At 40.5% G+C, this 11,314-nt stretch overlaps 2 protein-coding genes across 2 annotated transcripts in view; one reads left to right on the top strand and one right to left on the bottom strand.

Annotated features, from left to right (window-relative positions):
• Positions 1–2,552: 2,552 nt before the first annotated feature.
• On the top strand, positions 2,553–6,685 carry agt (angiotensinogen). The gene is made up of 7 exons (XM_031875763.1): positions 2,553–2,684; positions 3,819–4,264; positions 4,428–4,794; positions 5,037–5,161; positions 5,272–5,420; positions 5,867–6,023; positions 6,112–6,685. Exons 2-7 carry the CDS (start codon positions 3,857–3,859, stop codon positions 6,286–6,288), a joined length of 1,383 nt encoding a protein of 460 aa, XP_031731623.1. The 5' UTR covers positions 2,553–2,684; positions 3,819–3,856; the 3' UTR covers positions 6,289–6,685.
• Positions 6,686–8,097: 1,412 nt separating this feature from the next.
• Positions 8,098–11,314, bottom strand: part of cog2 (component of oligomeric golgi complex 2) — a 7,611-nt gene continuing 4,394 nt past the window's right edge. The window contains exons 11-18 of the mRNA XM_031875739.1: positions 11,034–11,095; positions 10,795–10,946; positions 10,492–10,677; positions 10,286–10,358; positions 9,704–9,846; positions 9,018–9,157; positions 8,649–8,832; positions 8,098–8,480 (exon numbers count right to left, since the gene is read on the bottom strand). Of these exons, the coding sequence (XP_031731599.1) occupies positions 8,382–8,480; positions 8,649–8,832; positions 9,018–9,157; positions 9,704–9,846; positions 10,286–10,358; positions 10,492–10,677; positions 10,795–10,946; positions 11,034–11,095 (1,039 nt within the window). The 3' untranslated portion in view covers positions 8,098–8,381. The remainder of the gene's footprint in view (positions 8,481–8,648; positions 8,833–9,017; positions 9,158–9,703; positions 9,847–10,285; positions 10,359–10,491; positions 10,678–10,794; positions 10,947–11,033; positions 11,096–11,314) is intronic.

Below are 11,314 nucleotides of genomic sequence, written 5' to 3'. Positions count from 1 at the left end.
CCTTCCTGTCTGCTTCAGATGCTAAATAATGCAGCTTATATAACCAGACACTTTAATTCAGTACCCATAAAGTTTCTGATGCCACCAATAGTGACAGTCATAAATTACATATTTATTGTTGTGCATGAGAAAAACCACACTTGCTTAGCTATCATAAAGCGGACACAAAGATTGTTCACTTCCGGGTGTGTTTTAAGATATTTGCTCAACACATACGGTTGAACTTTTTGGTAACTTGCAGATGAGCAGATAATAAGATATCCGCTGATGATCTTACATGACTAACTGTACTGCTACAGTAATTAAATAGTGTCACCACTAGAATCCCGCTGCACTGGTTGCATTGTTTTTTGCAATAACTGAACATCAAACATTTGTTCATTAATAATGAAATACTATAATCTATTGCAGTTTCATTTATTTTAAATCCTGGAAAATTTGCAGTTGCTTGTAACTGTCCTGTAAATGTGCAAACCTATAAATCAGATTAATTAATCCTGTTAACAATAAAAACAGCTGAAGATTTGCATATTTCTTGAATTTCTTGAAGATAATGTCATAGTTAACAGCAGTAAAATGACATTTATGTTTTTACAATATAGCCACATTCAGACTGAAATACTTGAAGAATTTTACCATGACATTTGATCCCCTGATTTTTCATCTAGCACCACTAGCAGATTAACAACTTTTGGATGTATTGCCATGAAATTTAGTACATACATCAATGTCCCCCTCAATGTTAATTGTAATAACTTTGGTGATCCCTTGTCCTTTCATCTAGGGCCATCATCGGGTCAACACTTTTTATTTGTCCAATACTTTGATTTATGACCTGAAAAACCAATGACATTCCCATGAGCCTTAGCTGTTCTTTGTGTTGAGTTCTAATTAACAAATGTTAGCATCATAACTAGCTACACAATATGGTAAACATTCACTGTGTTCCGATGGCATACATATTGTTTTTACTTCTAGTAAATACTGTTGCTGCCCTTACAGAGTACATAACGTTGCATGCAGTATGCGTTCAATTGGGACATACTACTTCGTCATAACATTGCACCTTAAACTTTGACCCTCTTGCTCATACGTTTGCTCCCCAGAGGATTGTGGGTCAGAATAGCCAGAAAAGTATAATGGCTTGTATACTGCAAATTAGGATTTGGGATTAAATTAGTTAACTGTTTAAAATGTACTGTCATCCCATATTATTATTGTCATCTATAATAGTAAATGTTTTTGTTCAAGTATAATATGTGCTGCAAATTCCATTGTCACAACCAAAATCAGATTGTTGTCAATATTTAGTAATGTTAAATTCTTCTGTAAAGTAGGAATATTGGACGAAATAGGCTATTATATCAAAACTGTGGTTACTCTTACATATTTCATATCAGTATCAACATAAAAGCATACTTGATATGAATACAGTAAAATCGTCAAATACTAGTATGTCATAGATTAAGAGACCAGATGCATGAATGTTGCTTTTTTAGTTTAAACAGATAGATGAGTGACTTTGGATACCAATCGGTCAGAGTTATATAGAGTCATTCATTTTTGCTTTATAGACTCTTAATTTCCCATTATCAATTATTATCACTGTAACAATGTTTATAAGAGATAAAACCAGGCCTTTATAACACCTAACATGACACAATGTTTCTCTTTATGATGAGAAAATGTAGTGTACCCTGTTCTGTTGAATCAGGTGTGTGGGAAGGATTCTCCTCATTACAGTCACAGATGTCTCTCCCTAAAAGTAAATATGAGCTACATTGCTTAATAAACTTGTTGACTTGTGTATAAAGAACATTTGAAATGTGTTGGCTCTTTTCCAAGGACACTTTGGCCTTATTATCTCTCTAAATCTAATCGTAACCTTTTAACAGTTTGACATGTAAGAAAGTTAAAGTGAGGATTTTGGATTTATCAGACATCTTATTAGTTCTTGCTTTGTAAGGAGCTCATTAAGTTAGAAATGTGGGGTGTCTATAGAATTTCTCTGGAGAATTTAACTGGAGGTTAACATTGTTTAATCAGTGTTATTGTACATTTATAGTATAGAGTGAATTTGCACTAATGACATGGAATGAATATAAGAGAACTCAAGAAAAGGTGTATCGAGATGAAGACAGATAATAGTAACAATGATAGCAGAATAATATTATACAACATGAAATCCCTTTCTGTCCTCTTTTTTTTGTTATATTTAGGTGATTCAGTTTCGAGACCTGTTTACGTGATACTTGTTTGACCCCCCTCGACGTTGAGCAAAAGTTCTTAAAACATGCGTAATTAATCAAGAGAACCATTCTCGCTTCACAAATAAACATCAGTGAGTCACTCTCAAACACAAACAAGCCTGGCTGTCCCCCTGCTTCCCAATCGTCCTTTGTGGAAGTTGAGCTCTCCTTTCACCCCCTCCAGGATGTGGTTGCATCATCCTCCTAAAGTCAACACGTAGAGGGACATTGGGTGGTCTTTCTCTCTCTGTCAGGCCAGCGCGTCAGTACAAAGCGGAGTGTAAGTCATGACAGCGGAGCCCCTGACTCAATGCTGCTTTGGTTAATCAGTAACCAGGATGGGAGTAATGCAACTGGCTGGGCCGGTTTAAAGTAAAGGAGCAGAGGAGCCAGGACCTCATTCAGCACCTCACTCAGCAGCAGCAGACACACACGGTAAGAGCAAACTTTGACTTTATCTCAGCAATCGTCTTTTGATTGTACAGTGCAATGAATGTACAGACTCTTCAGAGATAAGGGGAAATGAGTCCTATAACTGCTGGGACTAATCCATTATGTTCTTCAAAAGCTAAACATCATGTTCTAAATGTCTAAAATGTGTCCAACCGCCTCTCTGACAAGCTTTTTGTTTACTTTAAGGGTTATTTATTAATAAAAATAAACGGTATAACTAAAATTGAGCTTAAAGACAAAGCTATAATGAATCTGAATAAACAAAATAAACATCCTTTCCCATAAATTGGGTGGGTGAGTTATGTATAAGAACATTTGAGTGCGCTGGTTTTATTGATTAGGTACCAAGGCCATGTCCTGTGGTGCATTTCCAAATAGAGGGAAAATCTAGTGTTTGCTCACCTCTTACAAGAGTCCATCAGTCCAAATTTCTGCACGTCCAACTCAAAGGATAAAGTCCTATTTTTGCATAAGAGCACTCGCCAAAGTTATTCTCCTCCACAGACAAGACATCTAGGTTAATGCATAAAAGTGTTCACGAAGGAGTAAAAGTTGTCAGTTCAACTTAGAAGGCCAACTGCAGTACATCAGTGTTTACTCTGCATTCAATAGGAGCTCCAGCAACAAAATTGCAATGAGAAATATCTCGATGAACTTGTTGATTCTTTTTTAACAATATACTTACTTTATATATCTGCTTTAACAGGATCCACATATACAACAAACAATATCCAAATGAAACATCCATCTCATTTTAGTCTGTGAACACAGAAATTCGCACACAGATGTGCGTCGATGTGTCTTCATTATCTATGCGACCTCTGTTGCGGAGGGTAATGCCTGCTCTCATTCACTGACCAGCATGAGAGAGGACACACAAAGAGCAATCAATCCATCGCTGACATGCCGCTCTATGTCCAATGTTCCTGCCAGCCAATCCTGTCGGAGACAGAAAACCAGATCCAGCCAGATTGCTGACGAGAGTCACATTAGTGGTGATATAGCATTCACAAGCCGCCCAATGCAAACTGCTCGCTAAGACTCAAGAGGCAGTTAATGGGTTGAAATGCTCAAGGTAATTCATTGTGAACTAAAAATAGCTCTCTATCTCCACAGAAGGAATCATTTTAAGGTGACTACCAACAAAAGGTAAAATGCGGTCGCCTCTTCTAGCCTTCCTACTCTGCTGCTACCTCTCAGGAAGCCAAGCCAACCGCGTCTACGTCCACCCCTTCTACCTCTTTGCCGCGGAGAATGTCAGCTGCGAAACCCTGGACACCCAGACCTCCAAGCCTCTGGAGACACTTCCTGTGGCCCCCCTCGATATTGAAGTCCTCACACCAGACAGCAGGGACCCGTCGAAACTGGACACACAGAGGCAGAACATCACAGTGAGGACGGCGGTCCTGGCAGAGCTGGTGAACTCTGTGGGCCTGAGGATGTACCAGGCTGTCAGCAGTAAGCAGCAGAGCACCAACACCCTGTTCTCTCCAGTCAACACCTTTGGATCCCTCGTCACCTTCTTCCTGGGGGCCTCCAAGAAGACTGCAAGCTCATTCCAGGTCTTTGCTTTTGATTTGTTCTCATTGTGGAGATATCCCAAAAGGGTTTTAGGCAAGCAGAACCTGGGGATGATTGATACGGCCCTAACCATCTATGTGATCATCAGGTCTTTTTGTTCACTCAAAGATGTTAATCTTTACTAAATCAATCCTTTCCTTGTAGCTTATACTAGGCCTGAGCAGAAACACCGACCAAGAGGACTGCGTGTCCTTCGTGGATGGACACAAGGTTCTCAAGACCCTGCAGGGCATTAACTCTCTGGTGGACGACGGACCCAAAGATGAAATCACCACCCAGGTCTGGACCTTCATTCGCCAGGACGCTCAGCTCTCCGATGACTTTGTTCAAGGCACGCAGGAGTTCTCCGACACATCGTTCATCCGTGGCGTGGACTTCTCCAAACCTCAGGAGGCCGAGCAGCTGGTGAACAGCTTTGTGGAGAAGACATCAGACGGGAGGGTGAAGGGCATCTTCAAAGATCTGAACTCCAGCAGCGACCTTCTGTTTGTTTCTTCCTTCAACTTCCAAGGTGTGTTTCTTCTTCCTCTCAATTTATTTTACAGTTTGCGCACAGTGAGTTTCCTGATATAAAGTCAAATCTGACTTTGTGTTTTAGGAGTGCAATGCGAATGTGTAATACATGTGTCAGTCAAACTTAGCTTTGTGCTGTTGACACAGATGCTCATGTACCAAACTGAAATCCTGAGTTCTGTCAACTACTGCGCCACCTTGCATATTACCTGATTGTGTTCTTTGGTTGTGTCTATTTAGGCAACTGGAGGACAGCTTTTCAACCAGAGAAGACCTCCTTGCAGGAGTTTCATGTGGATGAAACAACCACAGTGATGGCTGCAATGATGACCCACACGGGTCAGTACCACTACCTGAATGATAAGGTAAATTTTATTTCAGGATATTGTTTGTCATCACATATTTGCAGCTGTTAAATATGAAATTGACTTGGGTGAGTATTCAAATGTAATATTTTTCTTATGTCCCCATGAAGGTACGGCAGTGCACAGTTGTCAAGCTGTCTCTGAGCAAACGGTCTTATATGTTGCTGGTCCTGCCTCATGAAGGCTCCAACCTCCACGACATTGAGTCTAAGCTGCTCACTGGCGTCATGTCTGAATGGCGCCAGAGCTTCCAGGAAGGGTGAGTATTGTGCTTTTTTTTTTTTCTTAATGTCATTCACAATACCACAAGCTGGGGGACTGAAAATGTTAAGCATCTTTGGTCATAATGTCATGTTATGTACCCGTTGTGTATCCATTTTTAATTCCATCCGTCATGTGACTCATAGTATTTTCAGTAGCCAATAATGTGTATTTCTGTTCAAATTTCACTTTTTGTGTTGAATAGCTCAGTCTACAATCTTAGGGTGATTTCATTGTAATTAAGAGTTATTGCATGATGTAATAGTTACAATTGCAGTTTCAGAAATCAATATCAGAAACAGTTTTACTGTCAAGTAGATTTGCACATACAAGGAATTTATATACACACAGAGCTATATATTTCAAAGCGAGATCGAGTTGGGTACGGTCCCATTTTATTTCAAATACTTTACGATCCGTCTCTCCTTCTGTCCATTCGCCCAGTCTGTTGGTGCTGTCCCTCCCAAAGTTCTCCATGTCATCTACGACTTATATGCGCGACTTGCTGACCAACATGAATCTGGAACTTGAGGCCAAGCTGTTGGGCTCTCAGGCTGAATTCAGCCAACTCAGCAACAACAACCCTTTCACTATCGATAAGGTGAACTACATGAGAGGTCATCTTATCATAAAAAACACTGTGTGTGTGTGTGTGTGTATCATTAACAGATCTCTCTGTGTCCTCTCAGGCCGTCAACAAGGTGTCGTTTGAGATGTCCGAAGAAGGCGCAGAACCCCAGGACAAGGTCCAGGAAGCGGGCGTCCCTCTGAAGCTGACCATCAACCGGCCATTCTTCTTTTCTGTCATAGAGGGCTATTCTAACGCCATCCTCATGCTGGGAAAGATCACCAATCCCACACTGTAAAGTTATATAGAACTCAAAACCTCATCAAGATCATGATCTTGTTTTCCAGCTAAAAAAAATGACCACAACACATGAGGAATGAAGCACAACCTTGCTCAAGAAGGACCCAGCTGATCTCTCCTCAAACTCAGGAGTCACTGGGGATCCCTGTCTCAGTATTTATGACAAGCTTTTACTTTATGCCGAGTTGTTTTTAAGGAGCCTGTTAAAAATCCTAATTTGTTTTTCTTCTGTAAAATGTATTATAGCAGAATTCTGTAAGGTATTTTGTAGTAGAGTAGGTACAGTAACCACGATTCTATGATGAATGACTAATACATTGTATATTGTAACTAAGAGTATATTTTTGTTTTGTTAACATTTGTAATTGCTGAAATAAAACTCGTTTCCCAATATAGTTCAAATGTCATTGGTTTTCATCAAGATGTCAGACAATTTTGCCACAAAATGACAAACCAGCCAAAAATAAAAACCTGCAACATTTAACATTTAAAAACAACAAACTGTACCTCCTCACAATACGTAACACCATGACATAGATATTTTTGGAACATACAAGTATGTCTGACAGATTTTTATTATTTCACAACTTGAAACAGCAAACGCTGTGAATTTCTGAACTTTTTTCTTTCCATCGTTTAAAACAAAATAATAACATATATACATAGAGTATATCTCGTAGTATAGAATGTCCTAAAAATGTCAAAAAGTCATAGTATGTAACAAATGTGATAAAAAGTTGTCTAAAAGTAATAATATAGTATGCCATTTAAAAAATGTAATCACTTCAGCATTTTATCCAGTTTTTTTTATTTGTATTTGTTTGAAATTGGCATTAATTCTTGAGTTATGGCCAACAACATTGAGGTCATAGTGACCTTCAACACCCAAATTCTAATCAGTTTCATCTTTGTGTCCAAGTGGACGTTTGTGCCAAATTTGAAGAATTTCCCTCCAGATGTTCCCGAGACATCGCGTTCATGAGAATAGGACGGACGCACAGAAAGACTTGCAGACATGAGGACAGATGTAAAGCCTCTGGCCACGGCTTCTGCCAGCACGGAGGCACAAAAACGCAAATTCATGTGTGAAATAATATGGAAACAGTGATTGTTTCAGCAGCTTCTTGCTTTTGGTGCCCAGTTTAAACAAAAAATCTAAAACCAGTTATTGAAATACAAATTTTGGTTTGACTTTGATTTAGAAATATTTTCACCGATCTGTAGCATTTGTTGGTAGTCGATGGAAAAAGATGTAAGCAGTGCAAACATCTAGCTAGCTAACAAACTTTATATTAAAACACAAATTCAATGCTGTATCCACAGTCCTTTATTTTTTTCCAGAGTTAATTATATTATGAAACTTTGATTTTAACATAAATGTACATGTTACACACCAACAGACTATTTGAGAGGAAACCTTCACCGTGTAGCAGAATTTAGACAAACATGGTTTCATTGACATTCTCTCTTTACAACGTAAAGACTTGAGAATCTTGTTATGCAACATTCTGGCCCAACATGTATAATGATTGGTACAATCACTTTCTATAGAGCATTGCATACCACCAGCATCAGTCCGCAGAACCAATGGTGACCCAGTCGCTCTCACAGACTGTTTACAGGGGCCACTGTGGCAGGTTCTTGTTGAGGACATGTTAGTGCACTGTGGAGTTTAAGGTGCCATGTCTAAGAGTAGAACTGCACAAAGGACTTTTTTTTAAATAATGCATCTACGGTCTGTGTACGTTTTGATAGTTTGTTTATTCAATTAAATCCAAAAATGGAAGAAACAGGAAAAATGACCCTCACCACGTCCTCCCCGCGGTCAGGAGGCTTCTAGTTAGTAGTTGGCTTTTTATTTTTAATAACTGATGACCCCTATTTCTTTGGAGCAGGTACACATTGAACCTTCAAAGTCTGCAATAAATGGAGATGATTTTGTAAAAGGATTTCAGTAGCGTGAGCTCTTGTCATACATTCTTTGTGACCTGACCATTATAAACTGCCACCAGGCCATGACTGGACTATCTTCCCAAGTTTTCAGGCAATGCAGCATGTGAATGGGTTTCAGTTACTATGCAGTCAACCTTTTTACTGGTTCTGTTCAGCGAGCTCTCGGGCCTCTTTCACCAGGTCCATCAGAGTAGAGAACATGGGGATGTCACTTGGCTGAAGACCCATCTTCTGGATCTGAGGCACACAACAGCAGTGGAAGAGAGAACAATCCAAAGCATTTCAGTAGCAGTATGCAACCTCAGCAATATTTGCCCAAGGAATGTGCATTCTTAGTCACATGTTTAAATATTTGTCTCCACAGATGTCTCTGCATGCGTTTGTGTACTCGTCAACACCACCCACCTGTTCCCCGAGGTATTCCACATCCAATGCGAGTTGAAGTCGGATCTTGCTGTCGTCTGTGAGTGCACCATTCGCTCCGGCCGTGGTAGTCGCGCTCGCACCTTTTCTGGCTTGTTTCAATCGCTTCAGACTCTCCTCCATCTTTCTCACTGAGCTCAGCACCTCTGAGATGGTCTCATAATACCTGAAAGAGATGGGAAATGAAAGTAGGCAACGCAAAATGTGTTGGTTGCAGCTGGAAAAATGTATAAAATTAAAGTCTTTAAATTATATTAAACGGAATAGTTCATTCTGTGAATTTCAAGCACAGGTGATCCTTTTTAATTCTGGTAATGTTTCTGGGTCTATTTGTCTTGGCAGGGGTCTTACCTCTGTGTGCAGTCAGACAGTGCAACTCGCAGCCACTCTTGTGCTGTAGAGGGGGTGACAAGCTCTGATGAGTCAGTCAGCAACTGATGTAACGGGCGTAAGGCGTTGTCCATGTAGGCGGATGCACGCACTGGCAGATCCTAAATATGTTCAAAAAATATATACATTTCAAAATGTGCCTGTGTTAACGATTGCTGTTGGTAGGAAACTGAATTTGAAGTTCAGTGTTTTGTTCACGTTGACAATAAGGAGAGGTGGTCGAAACCACAACAGGCGGCTGCGAAGTGCGGCTCGCTGCAACAATTGCATTTTTCTGCGGCCGGGAAGAATGTTAATGTGTTTCAGGCAGTAAGAGATTCTTTGTAATACAACATGTCACAGGAGTCACAGGAGACCGTTTATTGATTTGGGAAAACTATTAAAGTAAAACTGTGTTTAGGTTTCGCTACATTTTGTTAATGTACAGCCATGCAGTTGTCATGCATATCAAAATTGCAAAAAGTGTGCATTGTGCAGCACTATGATGCAGAAGAATATGAACAAATAATCAGATTCAGTAACAGCAGATACTTCAAGAGCAATAAAACTTAATCGGGACATCCTTCTTCAACGGGTAACTGTGTTTGTGTGTCGTATGCCAACAGTGTTTTCCTCCAAGATATGTGCACGTTTGCAGCTCCACTGACCTTATTAGTCCTACGGTAGAGTCGCGGAACCTCAGAGGCACTCTTCAGGAAGCGGCAACAACGTTCAGTCAAATGCTGGGTCATCCTGGTGTTCAGAGTGGGAACGCTACTTGACAGGCAAGTCTTGGAGTCCGTTAGAGCATCTGACATAGAAGAGAGCACGAGTAAAACTACACACACGGTCTGATTTGCTTTGGCGCTCAAGTCGGGGATATTGAACAAGGAAGCCAAGAGACACGGAATGATTCGATTTCGTGGCCGACATGTTCTCTCTGAAGAGGTCATGCTCAGAAGCCTGAGGATTGAATGGTTACATTTTAAATGTCAATGATCGCTGGCATTTATGTTTTGCATTGCCGTGTGTCTCCTGGCATGTTTTCCATAGAAATAAGACCACAGCAGAAAAGGTCCAACAATCCCTCCCAATAATAAAAAAATCCTGCAAAAAGATTTGAAATCCCACAAATATTACAATTTCTATTCAGAGAAATATTAAATGCTTCACAACAGATGTTAAATGCTATTGTCATGAAATTGTCCTCCTTCCTCATTAATAATAAGATGAATTTACTTCAAACTCACCTTCCACGATAGCAATGTTTTTGAATCCGATGGCTTCTAACCGCTGTCTGACCATCTCTGTCAACTCTGGTATCTAAGAGGAAGACGAGCAAACTGTCAGTTTAGAAACAGTTAAGTGGAAACCGCGAGAATTGGTTAACCCCATAAGTTTAAAATGTATTTTATATTAGAACTACATATGTAAATATATGTATTTGTGTGTGTACCTGCTCCTGCAGCTTTTGGATGTCAGCTGCAATGTAGACCAGCTGTTTGGTGGACAGAGAAGCAGGACTCCCACTCTCACTGCCGCCCTCATCCATTGACGTTCGGCTGGAGGTGGAGGAGGCTGAGCTCGGCAGAGGCCTGGTTGGCTCTTTAGTCACTTCAGTGGATGGAGTCTTAGTCAACACCTGTGCGGACGCCAATCACGATGAGGAACACAAAGCAAGCCACAGCAACATGGCTAGTCATTGCTTACATACTGCTTTGTTGGAATAATTATAGTCCTCAGGTTTAATTAAGTTTACCTCGTCAAGAAACTTGGCATATCGTGCGTAGAGCTGCAGCGTGAGCTTCCAGAAGCGATGGGCCAGAGGTGACAGGTAGACTTTGTCTGACCAACATCTCATAAGGCAGGACCACAACACCTCAGATACCTGCAGGTGGTACACACTGCCAGCTGGACATGAACAGACACAGAGACACAGTTACTTTGGCCAAGAGATTAGCTACACCCTGGTGTTTATGATAGTAAATAAATTCATACCTTGTGCAGCCTCAAGTCCATCACTGATGGCGTTCTCCAGACTCCCTGCTATTTCCTTGTACCTGGAAAAACAAGGCAAAAACAATCAATGTGTTATCAGCTTATTCAGCTCTGATATGCACATGCTCATGACGTGAAACACCACTGTGTGCGTTGAAAATTCCCGACTTTCCAGAACAGCTGAACTGTGCAGGTTTATGTTGTGAAATTAGGTCACAAGCCCTGCTCTTTACAGTGTGTGTGTGTGTGTGTGTGTGTGTGTGTGTGTGTGTGTGTGTGTG

This window comes from Anarrhichthys ocellatus, unplaced genomic scaffold (assembly GCF_004355925.1).
Source record: "Anarrhichthys ocellatus isolate YVR2014 unplaced genomic scaffold, GSC_Weel_1.0 scaffold3, whole genome shotgun sequence".
Lineage (NCBI taxonomy): Eukaryota > Metazoa > Chordata > Actinopteri > Perciformes > Anarhichadidae > Anarrhichthys > Anarrhichthys ocellatus.
This window is presented reverse-complemented; position numbering and strand designations above follow the sequence as displayed.